The 26,349-nt window shown below is 40.9% G+C and overlaps 2 protein-coding genes and 1 pseudogene across 3 annotated transcripts in view; 2 read left to right on the plus strand and 1 right to left on the minus strand.

The window, feature by feature from the left end:
• The window catches only part of LOC115745207 (probable aldo-keto reductase 4), a 28,804-nt gene extending 11,624 nt beyond the window's left edge, over nucleotides 1–17,180 (plus strand). Inside the window, exons 4-8 of one of the 2 annotated variants that reach the window (XM_030680642.2) lie at nucleotides 14,933–15,219; nucleotides 15,491–15,691; nucleotides 16,075–16,247; nucleotides 16,329–16,431; nucleotides 16,794–17,180. In XM_030680642.2, the coding sequence (XP_030536502.2) occupies nucleotides 15,004–15,219; nucleotides 15,491–15,691; nucleotides 16,075–16,247; nucleotides 16,329–16,431; nucleotides 16,794–17,132 (1,032 nt within the window). In that variant the 5' untranslated portion in view covers nucleotides 14,933–15,003 and the 3' untranslated portion in view covers nucleotides 17,133–17,180. Of the gene's footprint in view, nucleotides 1–14,870; nucleotides 15,220–15,490; nucleotides 15,776–16,074; nucleotides 16,248–16,328; nucleotides 16,432–16,793 lie in introns of those variants that run through there. The other variant, XM_048283477.1, reaches the window with a different exon arrangement.
• Nucleotides 1–20,741, plus strand: part of LOC115745204 — a 31,921-nt pseudogene extending 11,180 nt beyond the window's left edge.
• Nucleotides 20,742–21,191: 450 nt separating this feature from the next.
• Nucleotides 21,192–23,027, minus strand: LOC115745234 (probable xyloglucan galactosyltransferase GT12). Its single transcript, XM_030680679.2, is given in 1 exon segment — nucleotides 21,192–23,027. A coding segment is annotated over 1 exon segment (1,836 nt).
• Nucleotides 23,028–26,349: the final 3,322 nt, after the last annotated feature.

Genomic DNA, 26,349 nt, shown 5'->3' on the forward strand with positions numbered 1-26,349 from the left:
CTCTCCCGTCTTTCCACCTGCCCCTTTTCTCTCATCTTCCGTCACAAGATTAGCGATATTTCCAATATGTGTGCCACACCAGTATCTGACCTCAGCCTTCCCTTCTTTTTCATTGTCATCTTTTTTCACAAGATAAACTATGTTTTGGCAGAACCAGTTCCTGAACGAGGACTCCCCAACACCCTTTTTATGGAAGTAGCAAGACAATCTGATGGCATGCGATGCCACCTCTTCTAGTGTTGTTTGCACTTGTTGCAGTAGAATTTGGTGTCAAGAAAGAAAATTAATGTTGCTTATGTGCTCTCCTCTGAGACAGTGCTCTATGTTATGCAGTACTTTCGGAGGTTCCGGCGAGAGAAATTGGTTCGCAACTCGAAGATAGTGAATGAAATCGCTCAAAGAAAGGGATGCACCCGGTCGCAGTTAGCCCTCGCTTGGGTACACCACAAAGGCGATGACGTCTGCCCGATTCCCTGCACGACCAAGATCGGAAAATTCAACCAGAACATTGCAGCTCTGTCCCTGAAGCTTACACCAGAAGAGATGGCGGAGCTTGAATCGATTGCTTCTGTGGTCCATTTCAAGGGTGGCTGGGGCAGCGGCTCAGCAAAGATAAACTCCGAAACTCCACCCCTTTCTTCATGGAAAGCTGCTTAGAAAACATGTCTGCTTCTGTCGCTGCATCCTTGATATGCAGAGTTCGAGCATTTGCTGCTGAACAATTTGCATGCTTATTGTCCCATAATAAAATCTGAACTTCAGAGAGTACCAGCTATCATTTTGTGCATGCAATGTTCACGGTAAGAAGATTATAGACGTGTACGACATTAGTAGGATTGCTGAACTGATGGGTCTCCATTAGTCTTTGTCTTTGGGTCGGGTCGGAGTTGTAAAAAAGTAGAATGCAACACGATGCCGACACACCATGGGGTCCGTCGACTGCCTTGATCGCCACTCAACGCGTGACGCTCCACGTTGCTTCTCTTGAAAGACCGCCGAAGCCGCCTAAGGCACAATTAAGAGAGCCACGATCGATCATTCTACTCATTCTACCAACATTTCTGGTAATTTCCAACGTTAATTCTAGCTCCTACATACCAATTGGGCCTTGTCTAGACAAAGCATCAAGCTCATAGTACTCATCTTCCGTGGAAAAAGAGTTCGCCATGAAATGTGAAAAATCCAACAAGAACAACATCATGGGATTTCCAGTAGAGAAACCGGACGCCACCTGTTGAATACTGACAAGCCACGTATAATTTGCTCCGGGGTTAAGAAGTAGGGATACTCTCTAGGGCCTTTGTTTCGTGTTGTGTTGAACACTCTTCGGCATTCTCCGACATGCGACCAACACATGGTTAGCGCTCCAAACACGCCAACGATACGCGAGTCCATCATCTCGACATACCATTTCGACACCCACGGAGTCAATTTTAAGTATTTTCAATAAATTAGGGATCGAAACGTAAATCTATCAAAAATATATATAAAGTCATAAATCCAACCACTCCAAAATTGTTATACCCAGCCAGTAAAAAAAAAAAAAACTTAATCGAGCCAGTCATGCCAGTACATCAGGGTGACTTTTAGAATCATGAAACCGGGAATTTGAGGAGTTCAACTCATCTATACTACTAGAGTGACACTGTGTTCACCTCAATCATGAGTTCAATACTAAGACCGTGTACAACGTTCTCTCAGCCTCAGGAACAGATACAATGCATAGAAGCAATGCTAAGACGAACTCTTTCTATAACAGCACGATTGCTTCTCTTGAAAGACCATCGAGGCGCCTAATAGGGCACTGTCGGGAGAGCCTCCATCGATCATCTTACTTATCAAGAAGGTTCGCATGTGTGGACTTTTTTGCTAGTTGCTATACCTATGTAGTTTTGACTCCTTTTTGTCAATTTTTACTTTTTACGTTTTGTATAATAGAAAAAGAAGGCTCATTTTGGTGCCAAAATGGGATCACATAAGTGCAAAATCAGAGAAAAAATGATCACTTAAGTACCAACGGGGACTATAAGGTGGAGGGAGAAATTAAGTTTGCAAGGAAGTTCTGGTTGAACCGCCATCGCCATGGCTACATATATGGAGATGGACTGGCAGCGTGTACCTCTTGATCTAGAGATGGAGCTCTTCGTTGCCGTGGGGTCGAGAATCGATCGTGTGAAATTGGGGATGAGCCCCGATCTGAGAGGTTGCCGAGCCCAAATTTGGCTGCAATTGAAGCGACGATCTTCATTACTTTTCTCATCTTCATCATCTTCCACCTTTTCTTCTTCTTTGATTGTCTGCGGAAAAAAAAATTCTAACTTGGACAAAACCCCTAATTTGGCCTAATTTTGTCTGCAAACGAAACTTAGAGTCTATAGTTGGGGCAAAAATGTAGACGATGTTGTTTAGGGCTATTATTGCTGATTCAGCATGTCGGTGAGCCCCGTTGGTCAGGGAAATTGATAAAATATTGCTAGGTCAGATTTACGACAATCAAAATTGGAATTGGCACTTAAGTAATCTTTTTTTTTATTGAAAAATAACACTTAAGTGATCTAACGAAAAATTTTGACATCAAAGTGAGTGACGTACGAAAATTTTGCACTTTTAGTGTCCTTTTATCGAGATCATGAGCTTCACATACACAAAAACAAGAATTTAACTTATCATTAGTTTCCCCACAAAAATTGTGGATATTGTGAACTTGGACTTTTTTCTATCTGTCAATGTTAAATGGACAAATTTCGCTAGACAAGTGGTAAAGAAGCTTGTCAGTTATATTATTGTACTGTGCCTAATAAAAGCTATTACCTTTGGGTAAAGTGCTTTTAGTATTGTCCTTCCATTTGAGAAAGCATATTGAAATACGCATGTGTGGTCCTTTGGGTCGAGTTGTCCTAACTATAGCTCGTATTATTGTCCTTAAACCACGTGCTTGTACTATTAATGTATTATCCTAAGCTCTACCTGTATAAGGGTAATTTCTCGACGAAGTTGAGGAAGATCATAGTTTGAAAATATTCCGAGTTCATATACACTCTAGGCCATTCTAAACGCTATATTCTCTTCCTCAAAGTCACATGTCATTAAGAGCTTAGAGTAACCCCATCAGATCAATTAGATGAGTTGTTTTCCTCTCCATTTGCCTCTCTGTAGATGTCGTGGATCAAAAAGCTTTTGAAGCTTAAAGGCAGTCCATTTGAAAATGGTTTCTGGAGACTAAAAGGCAGTCCCATTGAAAATTCAAAGAAGGCCGTACGTTGTGGGCTCACATTATTGTTGGGACTTTGGTTTCAAAGTCCCATAAGAAGTTGAATGAGAAATGAAGGATGGAGAGTCACACATGAGAAAAAGAGTAGATAGAAGATGGGTTTGAATATTGGAATCTCACAAATGAGTTTGGATCCCAAGGGGCACCCCATTTTTGTAGAAGGGAGAGGACATACGCAAAGCTAGGTCGGCCCACACGCGCGCGCCACCGCCCCCCAGCTCGGTTTGGGCCGGGTTCGCGTGTTCCTGTTTTTTTTTTTTATATATATATACCTATTAGTTTTATTCTTTTTATTCTTTTTAAAACCGAACTGACACAATTCGAACAGGTATGTTTGTTCAGAAATGTTTTTTATTTGATTGAACGAATATGTTTATTCGAATAAAGAGAGCTGTTCGGTTCGTGTTCCTTCATGAAAGTTCGTAACCCTTCATTAGAGCTGTTTGGTTCGTGTTCCTTCATGGAGGTTCATAACCCTTCATCAACTGTCATGATTTGTGACTTTTCGTCGACGTTCTTAACCTTCAGTTCGTGACTCTTCGCATTATTGTCTATAAATAAAGCATTGACCGTCGCATTAGATAAAATTGCCATTTTCGTCATTCTCATTTCACTATTCATCATTTGTGCGATTATTCTACAAAGTGCGTTCGAAGTTTTCCTTTGAAGAAGTATCGCTTTAGAGGAAAGGCAATTCGTTCTATCTTGAGAGGCAATTATCCAAGAACCTTGGGTATTGATTGATGGGATAAATTTGTCTTAAGGACACAACGTCATTTCGTGGAGCTCGAATCATTCCTCTACATTCAAATGACTCATTTGTGTTTGGATTCAGGTTTGTCGATTAACGTTATTCTACATATACGAACATCTATAGGCAACAACAATTATTACCTAAGCTTATCGTTGGTTTACCCATAAACCCCTCATTAGTTGAGGCTAAGAAGGATTCCTATCTCAGAGTTAGTCAAACTACTTTTAAATACTTGGGTGGCTAACTATGAGAAGCTCCACCACAATGTTAGAGGCTCATCCAGCCTTCAGAGTCCACCAAATTCACCAAAAGGAAGGACGTCAGTGTGGTTTTTAAATTTGATCATTCACTGAAAATGAAGAAAACCTTTCTTCCTCCTCCTGTCTTTTCTACCATTTTGATGCTGCATCCATACATTTCTGTTGACACTTAAAATAATCCAAGAGAGACTCATGACAAGCACGTGAGGAAGCGATAATCAGCTACAGGAAGGGACATCGAAGCAAAGAACGTATCAATCAGAAAGGTGCCACGTGTCGGGGTAAATTCTGGCGTCACTTCCTTCTAGAGCAAGAAAAGCGCGCGGAGGGAGGCCACGATCGAAGTGGTTGGCGGTAACCCCCACGAGGTAAAAAGAAAAGGCGCGAAGACCGGGAAACCGTCATCCACGTGGCTTATGGAAAAGAGCAAAGCGTGGGGCCAAAGGAAGAAACCGCTCGGCGGTTACCAAAGAGCTTGCCTATAAATACCTCGCAATAGCAAGATACAAACACACACACAACAAATCCAAAACACTTGCATTTTCAAACTAGCTCTTAGCTCTTAACCTTTAGCCTTTAGCCTAGCTTAGCTGTAGTTTTCGGATCCCCGTCGTCGATTCAATTCCGGCGAGTATCATATCCAGAGTTAGATGTCGTCGATTAGATTCCGGCGTCTACTCGTTAGGTTCAGCACCGTTGATTAAATTCCGGTGTTGCACCCTTCACCCATCTTGTCCAAGCACGTCGATTCAATTCCGGTGTTGTGTCCTACAATCCCCCGTCCAGTGCTGTTGATTGAATTCCAGCATTGTGTCCTACATCATCTCCCGATCCCGTCGATTCAATTCCAGGGTCACGTCGAAGTTTGTCACATAATGTTACTGTCGCACATTGGGTCGTCGAAGTTGTCGAAAGCCTGTTTGTAACGCACCCTTTTGTGTAAATCTATTGCATTTGACACTCTCTGTCCAAAATCGACCCTTAACTCCTTTTCGGAAAACGAACGGATTAAGTTCGATAAAAGATTCTCGCGTAAGCAACCTTCTTTGGGCCATAGTCAATTTGGGCCTAGAACCCATAACTAGCAAAGCCCTGTCGAGGAATTTCAACGCGCAACAATTTCAGAAGATGAAGGTATAGAAGAAAGACTTGAAATAGAGTCATTCAACTCTAAAGGGCATCATCTTGTCTATTTTAAGATTCTCAAAGGGGTCATTGCTTTTGGGATTTAGATTGCCGATGTGAATTTTGTCTAGCTCCTCTAGAAGAATAATACGATAGGCCTTCAAAGAAGAAGAAAAAAAAATCCTATTCATCTGCGCATGAGTTCTTCCAAAGGTGGGAAGATGGTGACACTACTATTGGTCCCCTTGGAGAAGATGGTGGTAAGTACCAATATCTATATCTTACTAAGCAGCCAGACACTATCTTCCTCCACTGCCTTTTCCACTACCATCACCGAAACCTTCTTCCAAACCAATCTGTCCGTATTCGAAAACCCGTATCTCAAATGGGTAAAGGAACATCTATATCGTCAAAAGGAGTTTGCACAATTGTGAAGTCCGCCAACTCCACTTCTTCCTTTGGTGGAACAACCACAGTCCCATTGTGCTCAACATTCCCCTCCTCTAAGTCCTTAAAATGTTTATATGTTCCGGTCTTCAGATTTATCTGCTTTAAAGGAATTTACTGGATCATCTGATATCAGCACACGCCAAAATTGCCAAAACCCACCGGGGTAGATGAGCATGGAAGAATCAGAGAAAGTAGACCCTACAGAATCTGTTCTTTAACTGGTAAACAGAGAATGCTCTTACTCAAAATAATGTGCTCAGGTCCATTGACTCCAAGCCGCTCACAGTTTAGTAAATGTCTAGAAAGCTATCAGATGTGCAACTTCGACTTGACCGTATAGGCCAAAAGGGTTGATCAGACACAGTAGCGGCCATCAATAAACTACTTCAAACTTTTCAAGATAGACTTAAGAAGAATTAGGTACTTTATAAATTAAAAATTACCAAAAATCTCACAATATAACATTATAACACACTCATTCTATACTTTATTTTTGGCAGAAGGATGTCTCGAGTGACAATATTTGTGTACGTACGACACTCACTTTTATGCAAAAAAAATTTTGGATCACTTAATACCAAATTTTTTTTTTCGGGATCACTTGAGTGCCAATTTTCTTGAAAAATGGTTATTTCAAATGCCAACTCAGGACCGGAAATCATACGTGGTATTTTTTTTTATAAATTAACTAATCCTACGTGGTTCGTCGGAGATCCAAGTTAGCTTTCAAAGCACAAATGACGTCATTTAGTCAATTTCGCGGAATGACTTTCAGTGTCATAAGTTGTGAATTATGATCGTTTGAGTGCCAATTTTTTTTTAAAGTGATCACATAAGTACCATAAGTTGTAAAATGTGATCACTTAAGTGCTATAAGTTTAAGACATCCCAGCCATGTCGCTCGAGCTACTCGTTCTCTTTGCACACGTGGAATTGATTTAATTTTTTAAAAGCCATGTCACTAGATTGTTTGAATTAAAAATGCCATGTCACTAAATTATTTTAAATAAAAATACCACGTATTTATTTTCATCGGAATCTCTCACCGTTGGCACTTAAGTAATCGTTTTTCTCTCGATTTTGCACTTAAGTGAGCCCGGTGAAAATTTTTGGTATCAAAGTGAGCGCCATACACAAATATTGTCACTTAAGGTGTCCTTTTGCTTTTTATTTTTCGTAACATTTGTTTTGTAACATCAAATTCTCAAACTTGTACCTATATGACATCTTATCCTCCTTTTAGGTTATGTCAATGAGCATTGTTAAAAATATGCCTACATGGTCGACAACGATCTAAGGAAAATGGTGTTGACATAGCGCCCGCATGACTTAAATGAAATAAAAAGAACATCGTTTTGGTTATAAAAAAAATCATCCAAAGTAACCTTAACGGATGGTAAATGTGTCGGATAAGTAAAAGCTTACGTTTTTTTATGTCAGAAGAAACTTTTTAGGTTAAATGTATTATGGGGCATAGCTTGGAGTTTGTGATATCTAAAAAAAAAAAAAATGGTTCAGGAAAATGTGTTACAGTAGACATAGTTTGAGATTTTTGGTGGCCATTTTCCTTAATTATTTTTTCTATTTTTCACTCTTAGGATTTCATTTAATATTGTCCGATGTTCTACCTTTGCCATGTGTATTTTATACTTTCTAGAGGAATGGTACATTGATATATAGGTTTACTATGTGAGATTGGCAAATAATTCCATGTTGTCTTCTCCACAAACACAACGATAATGAATTAAATTAGGCATAAGCACACAAAAGTGCCATAAGTTTGGTACAGTACTCACTTTAGTGCTAAAAATTTTCGCCAAATCACTTCAGTGCCAAATCGGATAGAAGGCGATCACTTGAGTGCATCCGGTCACAAAGTCCGACCAAGAGTCCTAAGTGCTTTTCTAATAAGATATTATTGTCTACGTGGATTTTTATAAGAAAAAGACAGGCCACGTGGGAATTCAAGGAGAAAAATCTGGTCTCTCTCAGGTCTTCTCGATTCCCAGAAATTCTCTCTAACGACGATCATCCTCGGGTATCATCGTTGGAGTTTCCTCTGACGATTGGGGATTGGTCTTCCTCGAGTCTCGAAGATCGTTCGTTGTGGATTGTTTTCGTCGATCTCAGGACAATTTTCTACTTTCCAGCGCCTCCGAACGCGATTTACTGCCACGGATTTCTTACAAAAGAAAGGATCTTGATAAGCCCACTTAAAATTATCTATAGCAAGGGCACGTAATTCTTTTGTAAGAACAGCACTTCCTTTCAAAGAACTCTGTCCTCTTGAGCTCCTTGAGGTCCTCCAGATTACCAATGAATAACTGCTGTAGAATTCGGACTACTTGGTTGAATTTTTGCATGACCAAGCCTGTTCGGAAAGAGACGTCCACCAATCTTGGACACTTCTTGTGACTCTGCTGACAAACTTAGTGCGCATATCATTGTGGCCAACTTCTCGTGTTAAGGGCTTGGTAGTTAACCAGGTTCATCAAGTGTGAAAGACACTCCTGATGATGTGGAACTAACAGTTTGCCTCTTGTTTCTTCCTGTTGCTCCTGGTTCAGAGGTTGTGGATCTCATATGTTCTTCGTCTGATAAAAGAAGATGCTAGTTCCAGCAATCCCACATCCCTAGGACGAGTCCAAGCAGGCTCAGTCTCGAAGGCCTAGAACTTTTCCACAGTCGAGATGCACTAGCTTGAAAAGTCCAAAATATCCTATTGCGGCAAGCTCATCTGATAAAAGATCGAGACCCCAATCTTCGCCCTCATCACGAACCACTAAAAAAGATTGTTTAAAGAAGCTTGTCATGTTGTCGTACCGGCAATATGATCCCACGTTCAAGTGGTACGTCAAATACTGAAAAGAGTGGACAAGGGATAATTTTGTTGACGTTTTATTGTCCACATTAACTTGCGTGGTAATTGTCCATTAACCCACATTGAATTGAGGTATCACGAGTTACGTGATACCTGCCCAACAGTCACGATGACTGGCTTGATGGAAGAAGTTATATGAAGGGATGCAAATGAGAGTATAAATAGGTCTAAGCCAAAACCCCGCATTCCGAGAAAACACACCATCGATATTCGGAGGGTAATTGGTTAAAAGTACTCATTCATCAATCGGTCGAGTATGTACGAATCCAATTGTCAATCAACTTCATCAATGACCGGAGGTAAGTAGATAATTCTTTTCCTTTTCACATTCGATTCTGATTATGCCATGAGTGTTGTTTATCCATGGATAATCAGAACCTTCGGTCTCTTTAGATTTCTAACATTTGGTATCATAGCATGTTGATATCTCTGCCTTGATGATTTTTTAGGGGGTTTTCAATGAATTGTAATTGGGCAATTTCTGGCCAAGAGAGAAATTGTCGGAATTGTAAATTGGGCAATTTCTAGCCGAGAGAGAAATTTTCTATTCTGGCCAAAATTCAAGTGACCCACTACCCAGCTTTGGACTAGTACGATCGACCAGCATGGATAAGAAAAGCCCTAAGTTAGTTCGGCATTAAGATGATTGCCGGAGGCTAATTGAGTGGTGAAAGTTATCTTGATTAGGGTTAGCGTTCGATAGAATTTTGCTTGATTAAGGCCAATTTCTTGGTCGTTTTTGTTGATCCTTGGACCTATGCGGTCGTGTTGGCGTGATCTCCAAAATCCATGACTTAATTTGGTCTAAAGTGGGCTGTCGAAGGAGACCTAGGCGGTGGAAGGCACGGCAAAGACAGAAAAGGGCGGATCGTTGCAAACAAGAAGGTGTGTGGTAATACTGTGGTTACGGGCATGTGGAATCCACGCTGCACGCGCGGCGTCTACAAGCGCATGTGATCTACTTGCCCATGTGGGGGTCAAGCGTGCCCGAGCGACCAATTTCCTAGTTTGCCCTTGTTCGTATAAAATTCCTTTTTTACCCTTGGCCGTATGAGCTTCCTGTTTTGTCCTTGGCCGCATGAATTCCCCGTTTTGCCCTCGCGTACAGTTTGTGAATATTTTATGTATGCAATTAAATGTCTAATGATCCATATATAATCTTTGTTTCATTAGATATTTGCCACATCATATCTAATTATCTTAAATTCTGTATATCAAGAGCCTTGGATCACATATAGTAAAGGACATTGATTGTAGTTAATCATATCAAACTAATAATTTTTTCCCACAAGATTTGTTAATATGTAGTTTCACCACTTGTGAATATTTTTTATTTCAATATTCCTGAATTAAACGGTGACAACTATAAAATTTGGAAGGAATTAATTATTCTTCAATTGAGGCGCATGGACATTGATTATGCTATTCGGAAAGAAGAACCACCTATTCCTATCGATGCTAGCACTCCAACTGAAGTTCCTCTCTATTAACAATGTGAGCGGTCCAAACACCTTAGTGTAATGTTCATAAGAGCCAGACTTTTTGCTAGTATTCATGGTTCAATCACTCAATATGACAATGCCAAAGCATTGCTAGAGGTTATTGCTGCGTAGTTTGAGACTAAAGAAAAGGCGCATGCATGACACTAATTATAAAATTTTCATCGTTGAAGCTCACTAGTGTTAGAGGTGTGCTTGAGCACATCATGAAAATGAGGGACATCGTGGCTCAGCCAATGAACTATGAGGTTGAGATATCTAAATATTTTCTTATGTATTGCATTTTGAACACTCTTCCACAAGAGTATTCACCTTTCAATACCTCTTATAACACACATAAGAATAAATGGTCAATTAATGAGCTCATGAACATGTGCATTCAAGAGGAAGAAAGGCCGGTCATGAAATCGAGAGAAACTGTTCATTTAGCAATGCAAGGGAAGTATAAAGGGCAAGGCAAGCAGAAGGGAAAGGGTAAAATATCTCCCCAATCTAAAATTAAGAAGGAATCCAAATCCTTCTTTTGTAAAAAAAAAAAAAAAAAAAAAGGGTGCATATAAGGAAAGATTGTGCAAATTTTAAGTTATGGCTTGAGAAGAAAGGTAATCTAATTTCATGTGTTTGTTATGAATCTAATATGATAGATGTGAGTCACAACACTTAGTGGATTGACTCCGGATCTAAATCAATATTTGGAATTCTTTGTAGGGTTTTAAAAATAACATGAAACCAGTGGAAAGTGAGCAATGTATATATTCAGGAAACAAGATGCATCCACATGTTGAAGCTATTGAAATATGCAGATTAGTTTTTCTATAAATTTGATTTCAGTTTCAAGACTATTACCATTGGTTATTCCTTTTACTTTTCAAATTCAACCCGCAGTTTATCACTTAAATATGAAATTGTTGGGAGTAATATTTTGTCTGATGGCCTCTCCCTTTGCGTTTGATTCAAGAATAATCACGAATGATTACTGTGTTACCTCCATGTCTAGCGAGATTGGTACAGAACAAATCGAGAGAGAGAGAGAGAGAGAGAGAGAGAGAGAGAGAGAGGTAACGTGGAGAAATAAGCGGTGGAGGGGATAGAGACAGAAGCAGAGTAGGTGGCCCCCAATCCGAAACCTAACCTCTATTGCAACTTGAAATTACCAATTCAACCAGTCGTTACTTATACGGCCGGCGACCGGCCCAGGCGATATGGAACCTTCAAGCCTCGCGAGAATCTAGCAAGATCACTTCGGCCTCGAGCTTAGGCTTGCCCTCGGCCAACAAAGAAGAAACAAAGAAAAAAAGGAAAAGAAAATAATAGTTAAAGAAATTATAATTTTTTAAAACCAAACCGCCATTGCTACTTGATTACCAGTTCAACCAGTCATTACTTTACGGCCACCAACCCCCCCAAAAAATAAGGAACGACCCCCCCCGCCACGGAGAAAAAAAATCTTCGCGGGAGCTTGGCCTCGCTAGATACAACAAGGCTCGGCCGACGTGAGCTCGACCTTGCTCAAACCTCGGCCGCAGCAAGGCTCGTCCTCGTTTGTTGCCGGTGACCAACAAAAGAAGAAACAAAGTAAAAACAAGGAAAAGAAAATAGATATTTAAAGAAATTATAAATTTTTAAAAAATAATTAAAAAGAAAATGAATGCGGAATAGCGAAGGAATGGAAGATCAAGGAAAATATTTTCCTTTTCTCAAAAAGAGAAAAATATCTTCTACATTTTTTAATATGTTTTTTCATGAGTGAAAAATGTTTTCCTTGCCTTTGCTTATTCTCTGTAGACTAAAAGTTGGAAAATCCAAAAAATATTCAAGCAGGGCATCTTGTGCTTATCTTGTGTGACAACACTATAGAGCGAGTGGTTCTTTCAGGCGGGCAGCTGTGTGATAACACTACCTGCCGGCCCGCCGTTGACAAGTGACAGCCATCTGCCCTCTATAAATAAGTCTCCTTCTCTCTATCCTCTCACTTTTGGAAGATGGCCTCTCCCTCTCCTCTAGCTCTCTCTCAATGGTGCCCCTCCCAACGTCATATCTCTCGCTCTCTCCCTCTTGTGCTGGCACCGCTCGTGGTCACTTTCTCTCATCTGTCCCTCATTCGTGCTCGTGTGAAGAAAGCATGAGCCTAAGCTTGCAGCGGTTCCGTGGAGGTTTCCATGCTAGATTTCGAGGCGAGTAGAATTTTTAACGTGTCGACTTTTGATTTGTTGATTTCGACTTGCATGTCACTTTTGTTGGTTTGATTGAAGTCCTTGAGTTTCGGGTTAGTAGAATTGAAGGGTGGATCATTGAAATTGAGCTCGGTTAGTGGTGGTCGAGCAAGAAAGGGTTCGGTTGGTGCACCGGATTGTGTTACATGTTGCCTTTATGTGTACGATTGATATCCTTCGGGGTAAGAGTAGTGAAATCGATGGACGGATTGTTGGATTTGGCAACGAAAAGAGGGTAGCCGTGTAGATGGAAGTTTGGCCACGACCCCTATAAGGAGGATAAGGCAACTCTTGTGTTTCGTTTGTTGATTTTTAGGGCTTAAATGGTCTAGGTTATCATAGATTCGTTAGTTTTACTTGCCCTACTATGGTTTGAGTGTTGCTTGCTAGCTTAGAGATTGACGATTCATTTGTCGTGTGTTAGAGATTTACTTGGGGAGCTTTAGCTCATCCTCGTTGGATTAACCTTTTTCAGATGAGCTAGCAAATGAGGTGAAGCAGTCGTGGATAGTGGTAGCCATTGACGGAATTGATGTTGGTGGATCAGGAGTCAATATTGTTGTATAGTCTTCGAGTTGTTTCCTTTTGAAATGGATAATGTATAAAAACTGGCTCCCCCCTACATATATATATATATAGAGATATATATAGATATATATAGAGAGATATATATATAATAAAACCACATGTTTATGGTTTGTGGATGATCTTATTGATTGTCGGATATAGGTGTGAGATAGTGAAACCCTATGAGGCCATACCCTTTAGGTGTCGTGCCTACTTTCTTTGATGCACTTGTAGGTTTTGTATGGTTGACCTTTATGTTTATATTCTTCCACATGCACCGATTATAATATATATAATAAGAGATTAAAGAAGAGCACGCTAGCAATAAGGTAGCGATCCGGGATGCTACACTTGACGTGAGCTCGGTCACCGCATTAGTGATAATAGGTTAGATCACTTCTTCAATGTGATTCACCATATGGTTGGTCAAGTCATCCTGATACTCCTAAAAATATCTTTTCATAGTGGCCAACATATGAAGATTTGGTGCAACTTCTCTCGATTGGTCTTTAGTGAGATATTGAGAAAAGTCTGCCCCCTCACATTAGCCTTCTTCTACCGTTCGATTAACGGTTGAAGATCCGGAGTCCCCTGACTTGTCACTACCATGAGGATCGTTACTCACGGCAGTATCGGACTTTGGATGATTCCTTGCTCTCGACATTGAATTTCCTCATATCGAACCTCAAGTGGTGTCATCGGGTACACCAAAAAGATGTTCCACCAAAAATGGTCTTCGACCAAATACCTTTCACTAAACAAAGATTCTTCGATTTTTAATAAGAAGAGACGGACTCTGTGGCAATTCCGGATTGGAGGTTCAATGGATCACAAAGAACATATATGCTTCGCCGGAATTCAATCAACGACGAGGCACAACATATTTAATCGACGATAAAGTGAGATGATAGATAGATATGACGGCGGAATTTCATCTATGATGAAGTATCCAAAACAACAACTAAAGTGCGGCAATTGAAAGATATATCAATGTAAAATTGCGGAAAGGATAAAATGCAAGAAAATAAAAGTGATGAAAAGAATGACAACAAAGTAAAGAAATAATTGTTTTATTGATGATTTACGAATCCCTTACAACGTTGTGGCTCCTACCTTTTACAGGCCTACGACAAGTTAATTGTCACGAGTGATTACCTTACCTTCACTCATGGCCCCTTATTTTCTAGGTTTTCTTCACTTTCAAGTGACCGAATCATCCTATCCATAAACATGGCCCCTTATTTCTAGGTTTTCTCCACTTTCAAGTAACCAAACCATTTTATCCATAAGCGGTTGTTGTTGCCGACGGTAATCCGGGTATGCTCCCCGGCCCGATAGCGCCTGTCCTCAATGCTTTCATCGAATTTAACCAAAGATGCCATGTTCGGCATCTCTCATTTATATTTTCCCACGTAACCGATAGAGATCACCTTTCTTTTCTGTCAACTACCCATCGTCGTCAACAACGTCACGATGCAAAAAACGAACAGCTGATGGCTAACTCAATTTTTCGCTTTGCGTAACTTCAGAGTCGTGCATAACTATGGTCGACAACTACTCAACTTAGGAGTACCTTTAATTTACATTAGTAATTTTGTGAATGGAAATAAAATTGTACACCGTTTTATAAACATTTTCGAAAGAATTTATATTGGAGTTTTCTTTTTTTAAATGTAATGTCATTAATTCTCGAAAGTCTAAAATTTCGAAATCTCTGGTTCACCGGTTATTGTTCCCACGGTAAGGTCCTACCTAACTCCGACTATTTCATTCAATCATAGTTAAGAGGTCGGCAGTTTCTCGAGGAGCCGCCGGAGAAATGGGTGACGAGATCCTTACGTAAGCACGTGCGTCTTTTGTAGCTCTTCGCTCCTATAAAGCTCGTCTCAGCGCAGGGAGTGGTCCAAGCTAGCGAGCGAGCTCTCAAATTTGGTTTCTTCTCCATTCTCTTCTTTGCATCGACTTCGAGCGACACAGACGGCAATGGCGTCGACGGTGAGGAGGGTCAAGCTGGGGTCTCAGGGTCTTGAGGTCTCCGCCCAGGGGCTGGGCTGCATGGGCATGTCCGCCTTCTACGGCGCTCCCAAGTCCGAGTCCGACATGGCCGCGCTCATCCACCACGCCGTTGGCTCCGGCGTCACCTTCCTCGACACCTCCGACATCTACGGCCCCCACACCAACGAAGTCCTCCTCGGAAAGGTCTGCTTTTTAGACATCCCATTTTAAACTTTGGCGGGTCTTTAGATCAACTACCTGACAGTTATGTTCATCAGTTTTTGTTAGCCTCCCTAATCTGATCCATTTTCACGCTTGAGTGTGTTAAGCTCAGTCTCAGCTTCCGCATGACGTAGATATGCTATGGTGTTTTGTTATAGTATGGGCTTGATCGTGCAGAATTCTAGGATCCTCCTGCATCTTGTTTTTCTTGGGGTTTTTCTTTTGGTGATTTGGTGTCGACGATTTTGAGCAGGCACTGAAGGGAGGGGTGAGACAGAAGGTGGAACTGGCGACCAAGTTTGGCCTCAGCTTTGCGGACGGCAAGTGGGTGGCACAGGGCAATCCAGAGTACGTGAGGGCAGCTTGCGAGGCCAGCTTGAAGCGGCTCGATGTCGATTGCATCGACCTCTACTACCAACACCGTATTGACACTCGGGTCCCCATCGAAATCACTGTATGGATCCTCATTAAACCTTTGCCTCTCTTGAGACTTTCTCTGAGCCATATGATCAGTTGCTCAACTAGATTGGTGTTGCTTGTGCATCTGTCATGTTGTTAATAGTTTGTTGGATTTTGAGGCAGAAATTGACCATTTCCTTGCCTTTTGACCTGTAAGAAATTGTTAACTGAGAGTTAAGTAATAGTTGAGGTCGGGATGCGGCACAATGTTGTTAAAGATGTCATGGAATTTAGTGTTTAGAGGCTGAGTTTTTGTCTTATGCGATCTTTCACAAGTTAATGGTCAACAAGCATGAAGATTATTCGAAATCTTCCTTTCTGGATCTTAACAATGTAAGGTCTTTGACTTTTGTTGTTATGGCGTGTGAATATTCAAAGATTGGAGAGCTCAAGAAACTCGTCGAAGAGGGTAAAGTCAAGTACATCGGTTTATCGGAGGCCTCTGCATCAACCATCCGAAGGGCACATGCTGTTCATCCCATCACGGCGGTGCAATTGGAGTGGTCGCTGTGGTCAAGAGATGTGGAGGCGGAGATCGTTCCCACATGCAGGTAATAAATCACTCTGTCAACTTGTGTATGCAGGAACAACAGCTTTCTTCTAACTCTGCTCTTCCACGGCATTGTGACTAGGGAGCTTGGCATTGGAATAGTTGCGTACAGTCCGTTAGGACGAGGATTCTTTTCTGTTGGCTCCAAGTTGTTGGAGAACATCTCCAAGGATGACTCCAGACAGGTCTGTTTCTGCTGAACAACATAATTTGCGATTGTAAGAAACTTAGATTGTAGATTTTGTTTCTGTTGTCACATCTTACATCAATACCGTCAGCCTTCGTGGTAGTTTCTAGAGCACTTTGCACCACATTTTTGGAGTGCTTATGATTCTGACCTAGAAATTCGAATCCTTTCGAGACAATCTCCACACGGTGCTTGTGAACTTCCAAATGCTTTTCATATGAAGTAACGAGACAATCTGATGGCATGCAATGCAACCACTTGTAGTATTGTTTGCCCTCGTTGCGATAGGATTTTGTCTTAAAAAAGAAAATGACGGTTGCTCAAATGCTCTCCGCTGAGACAGTTTTCTGTGTTATGCAGTACCTACCAAGGTTCCAGCCAGATAACTTGGCTCACAATGCGAAGTTGTTCGATCGAGTGAGTGAAATTGCGCAGAGAAAGGGATGCACCCCGTCGCAGCTAGCCCTCGCCTGGGTACACCACCAGGGCGATGACGTCTGCCCGATTCCTGGCACCACCAAGATCGAGAATTTCAACCAGAACATTGGAGCCCTGTCCGTGAAGCTCATGCCGGAAGAGATGGCCGAGCTTGAATTGATTGCTACTGCAGACAATGTCAAGGGCGGAAGGTACGGCGACAACATATCAACATGGGAAAACTCCGAAACTCCGCCCCTTTCCTCATGGAAAGCCGCTTAGAAAAGCATGTCCGCTTCTGTCGCCGCCGCATCTTCGATATGCAGAGCTTCGAGCATTCACTGTTGAATAATTTCCAGCCTATGAGGCTGTCACAAGCATGTGTAATAAGAGAGTACTTGTCGTCCTGTACTAAAATCTGAACCTCAGAGAGTTAGCTGTTTTTTAGCCATCTTTTTCTTCCTTTTTGTTCCTTCTCAATTTTCCTTTATCCTCTATTTTCGTTTGCTCTATTTCTTTTTTTTTTTTTCCTTTTAATATCATCCGTATTTATATAATTTCTCGCATATTTTGAAGATCATAAGCTCACATAAAATATAACGTCGGTCGATAAGTTTGACTTGCTGAAACCCATGTCTGAAAGTTGGCAAGAAAATCCATAATTATAATATGATAACTGCAGTTTCGTTTAGTATATACAACAAATGGAAAAATGTATGGATGATTTATGGACTTGCTATCACTATCAAAATTGCTATTTATAGTTTTCTTAGGGAAAAAAAAAACATGAAAGAGCTGGTCCACATACCTTTCGCGTGGATCGACTTTAGAGTAAAAATAAGCAGATAATGAATTTTTTTTTAAAAAAAATTGGAATTCTTATTTAATAGGAACTCTTTAAATTATTTATCTATGTTGTTACGGATAACTAAAAGCATTAACAGAAAATTCTTAAAAATGGTTTATTCTGTTGATTATATTGGAGAAATGGAAGAATGGAATCTAGGCAAATCAAAATTATTCAAAATAGTAATACTAATAGCGATAATCCGATTTAATGGAAATAATAAATAAATGTCATTTATGTTGGGCATAAGGACATATCAAGTGTCAATATTTATGTACGACTCTCATTTTGATACTAATATATTTTTGGGGATTATTTAAATGTCAAATCGGAGAAAAACGATTATTTTAGTGCCAACGACGAGGAATTCCGACAACCTCACCGACGTTGGCATTTAAATAATCAGTTTTGCAAAAAAATTGACACGATCTCTTTGGTGCCAAATCAAAGAAAAATGATTAATTTAGTGCCAACGACGAGGAATTCAGTGACCCACCCGGTATTTAAATTTTGCAAAAGAATTGCACAATCTTTTAGTCAAAGTCAATAAAATGATTAATTTGAAGTGCCAACGGTAATAAATTTCGATGATCTCATTAGAATTGATACTCTTAAGGGATAAAAAAAATATTTATTGATACCAACGTGACTGTCGTTTTGTGCTTATGTTGAAGAATCATACAATATACACAGTAATCGACACGACAGTTTTGTTCGTCGATGGCTCGGTTGAGCAGGTGAGTTGGACCGTTTCTTCTCGAGTTGGCCCTCTTCTTGCATCGTGCACAGCGAGAACAAAGACGACGGCAATGGCGTCGACGGTGGGGAGGATCCAATTGGGGTCGCAGGGGCTGGGCTGTATGGGCATGTCCGCCTTCTACGGGCCTCCCAAGTCCGAGTCCGACATGATCGCCCTCCTCCGCCACGCCGTCGCTTCCGGCGTCACCTTCCTCGACACCTCCGACATCTACGGCCCCCACAACAACGAAATCCTCATCGGAAAGGTCCGGTGTTTTTAGGTTTTGAACCGCGCCTTCATTTAAAGGTTTGGCCTTTTCGCGTCAGCTAGCTGAATCGCACAAGGTTTCGAGTGTACTTGCTTCCAAATCTCTCTCTCTCTTGAAGTCCCAAGTTTAATCTGTTCTCACGCTTTAGTCTTAGGCTAAATGTCAGGAACTCAAAACATGTATGGAAAACTTATGAAATGTGCGAATTTTGAAATGCAGAAGCACACCTAGTATACGGATTTCCCAAAACTCGATGTCTTTTCATGTCCATATTTTTGGGGCAAATTGGTGAAATTTAGAAGTATCAAGCAAGTTTCCCCAAGTGGGTTCCAGTTATTGAGGCTGTGATCACGAAACTCTATTTGGGACGACTAGGCTTTCTGATTGTGGGGCAAATTTTGAGTTTACTTTGATGTTGATTCGGTGTGAAACTCGAGCAGGCACTGAAGGGAGGGCTCAGAGAGAGAGTACAAGTGGCGACCAAGTTCGGGATTAGCTCCGCAGATGGGAAGGGGAACAGGCAGGTTTGAGGCGACCCTGCATACGTGAGGGCATCATGCGAGGCCAGCTTGAAGCGGCTCGACATTGAATGCATTGACCTCTACTACCAACACCGTGCAGATACTCGTGTGCCCATTGAAGTCACAGTATATCCTTGTTCCATTCTTTAAATTGCTTAACTAGGTTGAAGCACCGGGATGTTTTCACTGTGTATCTCGTGACGCTTAATATGATAGAAACTATATAATGAGAATAACTTTCCTGTTGCGATGAAAAGTTAGATAGATTTGTCTTGTGTGGGACTGGGATCAGTTCCTGGGTCATCCTCTATGCCATGAGTTTTGGCTGATCTGATAAATTAGACCTACTATTTCAGTTTATTTAATGCCTAGTATAATGTTCTTCCATTGAGATATATTGATTTCTATCAATCTGGCTGGTAGTGTCTGTGTCAAAAATGAAATGGTTTAAGAATTGGAGAACACACACTCAGACATACAAAATAAAGCTAACAATGTGCACATATTTCTGGATCTCCGACACTTAAGGTCCTTACTGTTGTTGTTGGGTCATGTGAATCTTCAAAGATTGGTGAGCTAAAGAAGCTAGTTGAGGAGGGTAAAGTCAAGTACATCGGTTTATCCGAGGCTTCCGCTTCGACAATCAGAAGAGCCCATGCTGTTCATCCCATAACAGCGGCACAACTGGAGTGGTTGCTGTGGTCGAGAGACGTGGAGGCAGACGTCATTCCCACATGCCGGTAAGAAATAACGAGAACCAACTAGTTTCTTTATGAAGTGTAGACAGTCTTCTTCTGACTCTGATCTTCCTCTAAATGGTTATTAGGGAGCTCGGCATTGGAATCATTTCCTACAGTCCTTTAGGACGAGGATTCTTTTCTGTAGGTTCCAAATTATTCGAGAATCTCTCCAGGGATGATTTCCGACAGGTCTGTGTGTACCAATCAGCTCACCGTGACTATCATTCACGTCAAAGTGCTGGAAAATCATCTGCTAATTTTGATATTTGCTGTGGTTTACCAGTTTTTTGTAGCATTCAGAGAGGCTAGAAAGCAATTGTCGACCCGACAGCTTTATAACCATATTTGTTTTAAATGCCATGCTGAGAATGGCTTTGTTTTATGCAGTACCTGCCCAGGTTCGAGCCGGAGAACTTGGTTCATAATGCCAAGTTATTTGACAGACTACATGAAGTTGCAAAGAGAAAAGGATGCACCCCTTCACAGTTAGCACTCGCCTGGGTCCACCACCAGGGCAATGACGTCTGCCCAATACCTGGGACGACCAAGATTGAGAATTTTGACCAGAATATTGGAGCTGTCTCCGTGAAACTCACGCCGAACGATATGGCTGAGCTCGAATCAATTGCTTCCGTGGACAATGTCAAGGGCAGCAGGTACAAAAGTACCATGATTACATGGGAGAACTCCGACACTCCACCCCTTTCTTCATGGAATGCTGCTTAGAAACAGTCTATTTCTGTCACTATATATACATTGATAGTGTTTGTATTTTCTGATGTGGTAATTTAAGGCTCTACTGTATGACTGTAACAATTGTGTGCATTGAGATAGTAATTCTCATAATATAACATTCTTTACCGATCATTTTCAAATCTAGATTCATTTTTAGGGAAACTATGATTTACCAAGTGTCCAGTTAACTGTACTACTGTATGATTTTACTGAGTGTCCAGTTGACTGCACTAGAGTGAAATGAGCCTCTCCTCTTGTGAGAATCGAGAATTAAGGTTAATCGATGTGACTAACAACATGTGGTCTTTTTTTGCCCTGCTGAATCAACACATGAACAAAACAAAAACATTTCGAGATGAAAACAAAACTTTGCCTGAACTAATCAACATCTGATTCAAGCTTAACAGAATTGAGTACATTCTCGATTTGCAGAGTCCCTTGTATGTTACAAATATTTCATCTTCAAAGCGGTTGTTAAAGATCAAAGAAATTTAATCCTGGACGAAGAGAGAATATACTCTTGAACAAAACCTCTGCACAAGCTTAAAACTGACAAAAAATCTCAAATTCAACTTCTGCCCGTCTATGATGTTTCTTGCTTTTTCAGAATCCGAAAGATCCTGTTGTTTTTCCTAGGCTGTCACCGGCATGTTGAACTTTGTACTGTTCCAATCTGAAAAACCACGACTAGGATCCATGCCGTCAGAAACTCGTCTCTTGATGCTCTCTATTCTTTCCAAAACTCCTTTTACAGAAGTATCGAAGGCATCTTGGAACTTATGATCTCTGGACCTTGGATCTGCATACACAATCCTAGGAATCAGCTGTACAACCTCCTCTCTCATACTGAGTACCGCATCACTGGAAATCCTACTCAATACTTGTTTGATGTTTATGTGTCCGCATTTCACGTCGTCTTCGGGTATGAAAACCGAATACTTGGAATAATTCTTTGGTAAATGCCAAATGTATTGCATGTATGCCGATCCAGGGTGGAAGAAAACCGGAATACACCCCGCCAGTATCGAGTCAAAAGTTGACCTCCTAGTGTAGGAATCCCCCGATGGCTGCAAGCAGAAAACTGAACTCTTGAAGACATTCATCACTTCAACCGGATCATTGCACTTGTTCTGAACATAGCTACATTTCAGCAATGCGCACGTCCCATTAGATTCTTGGCATTGGTTAATCAGCTCACTTCGGATAGAATCTTCCAGGCTCTGTCGTGGGGCCCCGGCAAACGAAAACAGGTGTGGCCTCTCGTGTTTTCTCACTTTGTTTTGCCATTCAAGGACCTCAGTCTCGCTCGAGGGATGAAAATATGTGGGATATGGTATGGCGAGGTCATTGTTCCAAGAACTTGACTCGATAGATAGCATTGTCATGTTCTTGGATTCAGGCTGAAACATAAGGTTGTTTCCCCAGTCAGAACCATTGTCGGTTTGTCTCCTGAAATCCCAAGATATCCTTCCTCCGATTAGGAAATGATCTCTCCCCCACATTTTCTTCCACTCCGGTCTATCTGCCAGCCAATTAGCGAGCTCTCGCGCGAGAGAGTCCCTAACCGACGTGCTGAAATTCCAAAGGTGGCGACCCACATCAAGCCCGGCATAAAAGGGGACGAAAACTGCAGAAGCCAGCGAAGAGTCGGTGGTTAAGCACTCGTACTGCCTCATCCTGTTGTGAAATATCACCTCTAATAAGAACTGATTTGTTGCGAACCAGTTTCCATGAGAGAGGACGCTGCGAGAATCATGGATCCGTGGTCCTAGACCTTCATTGACCACTGCCGGGCACATGTCAAACCACTTGATGAGGGACTTGCAATTCTTCAGTATGTCCTCATTGAATCTACTCGGGAGGTCGTAAATGTAGATGTACCGGCCCGAGCATGAGTCTGCACTCTCCTTATTCGGGTGCTTTGTATCTCGATCCCTTTTGCGTAAGACCTGGACAGTGACATCCACTGCAGGTTTTTGATCACCCCTTGACGCAGACTCTGCATCTGATTCATTCAAACCGTTCAGGCTCTTTTCGAGCTCATCAGGCTTATCCGAACCCAAGGTGCTTGCACTGCTATCGCTCTTAGCACTAGTCAGGTGATCATCGTTGTTTGCTGCGAGTTGGAGAGCATCAGGGCTCTGCGTTCCATTTGGCTTCCTCTTTGCGGGGGTCACATGCCCCTGGAAGTTGATTATGAAGGAGAAGCCATGGCTCTCACCATTGAAGGTCAAGTAGTCCAAGCAGAGAAACGTGAAGCACAACAGGGTGACAAGGGACATAACCTTGCACGGCTTGTAGCAACTCCTGCGCACTGATTTCTCCATCCGATAATCTTGACCTGGATTTTCCGCAAAAGAACTCGACGAGAGTGAGATAGAGAGAGAGACAGAGGGAGATATTCAAGCCTTGACTTGGACGAGTGAATTAAAACAGAGGCGTTGAAGCAAAGAAGGAAAGGTTTCTGGTCCTTTTGAGGAACCTTCCATGTATGTCCTGCAATGCAGATTTACTTGTGGAATCCCCCGATGATTCTTAGCCTGCTTGGTAACCAACACAGTGAGAGCAGCGACACAGTATCGATGGGCAATTTTATGATGCAAGGTTTGGTTTGTTTTGCGAAAAATATGTTATTTTTGAAACATTTTTCAAGAAGTCATTTCCTAGTAAACCGGTAATATTTTACCGTGTTTGGCTATAATTTGAAAATGAATTGAAAAGTATTTTTCATCGTTTGATAGGAAGATTTTGATTTTATTTTCCTAAAGAGACACCAACTGTTGCCTAGAAATTGGGTACTTAATGCTCACATGTGCCAACTTTTCGGGGAACACAATCTGGCCTAATAAGCTTTCATTATGCCTTTTCGTAGTTGCCTTGTATTATACTCTCATGCCATTATGTTGTCAATGCTTATTTGATGCTCAAGATGAGGTATTATAGATGAATGGGAAAATTACCAAAAAAGTCGTAAATCTGTTATGTAGATGTCAATTTTGTCATAATTTTTTCAATTTAGCTCATTTAGTCTTAAAAATTTTAACTATTCACCAATGTAGTCCTTTCGGCCAAAACATGGACGACGGCGGTCCTACGTAGCACGACCGATATTGACGTTTGTAATTTTTGCAATTTTGTAAAATTTTTTATTTTTATTTTATTTTTTCCTCTTTTCTTTGTCTGTTTCCATCGGCTAGTTGCTAAGCCCGTGGCGATGGCCAGTGATGAATGGGAAGCCCTTGTCTGGAACCCTCGCCAGATCTTGGATGCGTTTGGTTCGGCTGTTGGGGAATTTTTTTTGGAAAATGCAAAGGCCTTCAGTTTAAAGCGGTTTTCCAAAATGTAAGTAGCGTTTGGTAAATTATCATTGAAAAGTGCATTGGGAAACAACATTAGTTTAAATGGTTTAACGAAAAATCACACTTTTGCAAAGCACTTTTGCCTTTTCTTTCAAGGAAAAAGAAGAAGAAAAACTCAACATTAGTTTAAATTGTTTCCTTACCCTTCTTCTTCTGTCCTTCTCGGTCTCCACAAACAGGCACATGCACTCCATGGAATGCTTGCGCCAGGAAAAGGGAACGTCACTCACCAGCAAAGGTCATTCACTTATCAACGAAGAGACCGTTAAACAAAAGCAAGATGGATAAATTCCGTTCGTGGTCACTGAACTTCAATTATTTTCCTAAATCGGACACCGGACTTTCATTTCCTTTACTCGATGCATTAGACTTGCCCTTTTTTTTTCCCCATCAATGCATTTCGATCGAAACTTTACCAATTTTTCAGCAAAGTGCCGACTTGGTGGACACGTGGCAATTTTTCGCAGGCCACGCCATCGCCGTGTGTCTATCCCATCATCAATTTCAAAGGAAAATTGATCGGGTTCTGAGTGCATCAATTGAATACAAGGGAGAAAGTTTAGTCACTTGGATGAAAGAGAACAAAATTCAGTAACCCGACTGAAATTTTTACCAAAGTTCAGTGACTGCTAGTGAACATTTCCCCGAGCTATACGCAGCTAGCAATTCCCTATATCGGAGATTTGCCCAATTGAATTTTTCGATGCCTACGACAACATTCCTATTAGTTCATTAAAGATGAAGATAAAGACATGACTGGACCTTGAACTTTGCTTTGATGAAGATGATCTCGGAAAAAATCCCCAATTCTACCATAATTTTTTTTTCCTATAAAAATCACTAGCTTTAGGTCCACTCCCAATTCTACCATGATTTTTTTTGTCTTATAAAAAACTACCAACTTTAATTGAGTCCCGTATCTGCCTCCATTTACTCTCCGTCCAAAATGGCCCTTAGTGATATGGCATTTCCATGCCATTGTTCTAGTTTTTTTTTTTTTTTCCAAATTTTATATTCAAGAAGACATCTTTTAGAGGTTAATTTCCATGTTAGCCCAAACGACATCTTATTGGATTTGAAATTTGGTTAAAAACTAGAGCACATATGGTTGACTTTCTTCAATTGCTTTTACTATTAAGAGAGTGTTCGTTTCATTTCGTTTGGGGGATCTTGGATTGTGAGCTCAATCTTTGATCTCTCGTGCTGGGGAGTCTTCCTCCCCTCACGGTTGGAGGGCTCGTACTTGAGATACTCAGCTCGGGACGGGCAAACAGCTCTGCTTGGGAGTTTTTTTATCTCTTGATTGTCAAGAAAAATGTTAGACAAAAGGTTAATTGGGGCAAATTTATGACTCAAGCAAAAGTTGGTGGTATTTTATTAGAAGATAAAAAAGTTTAGGGTAGAATTGAAACTAAATCTAAAGTTATAGGCCGAGACAAAAAAAAATTTAAGGTAGAATGGAGACTAAACCTAAAGTTAAGATTTTTTTAGAGTATTAAGCTTAAGAAATCAAGTCATCTTTGGTGCAATAGCTAGTGGAAGAATCATGTGCCTTACTTGATAGAAAGTTATATATGGATGGAGCTTAAAACTCGAAGAGCACATCGGGATTGCAAGTCTTGATTGTCCACTGGACAATAGAGCCGACAGTTTGCATCAGGAAATCAAATCTTATAGAGTAATGCGACGTGCATTGAGAGAGAAATAAAAAAAAAAATATAACACAAGTATCGTAATTTTTGCATGGCGCTATCTTGAGTATTAACTTTTTTCTTTTACCAATTACTTAAGAGTCACATTAGTTAAGATTCGTTCTCCTGTGAGTTGTCGGTGATTCCACTTGTCAAAAAATCTGATGTGATATTAATTTATTCTAAATCAATCGGCTTGACTTGCCGGAGAAATCATAAGAAATAACGCTGGCCCCTTGTTCTTGTCCCAAATTGACAATTGGGCTAAGATAGGATCAAGGAGCAAACCTTAACCCTAATCAATTGAAATTACACGAAAAAATTTACAATTGACTCCTGCAGGAGAGTAAGTGACAGCCCAGAAGAAATTAAGTCCCACGGTAATTTGAGTCCATTAAACAAGGCCAAAAGTCACGGAAGAAGTTGTAGCTCGCTAGAAAATTGGATCGGAATGAATTTTTTTTTTTTTTTGAGAAATTAATTCTGATCAAAAATAGATTTTTCTATTTCTATTTTATGGATGAATTTCTGAGCCGAGAAATACGTTTGATCACAACACAAAATTTAACAGCATAAAATTTCTATTATGGTTGGCTATC

Source organism: Rhodamnia argentea, chromosome 1 (assembly GCF_020921035.1).
Source record: "Rhodamnia argentea isolate NSW1041297 chromosome 1, ASM2092103v1, whole genome shotgun sequence".
Lineage (NCBI taxonomy): Eukaryota > Viridiplantae > Streptophyta > Magnoliopsida > Myrtales > Myrtaceae > Rhodamnia > Rhodamnia argentea.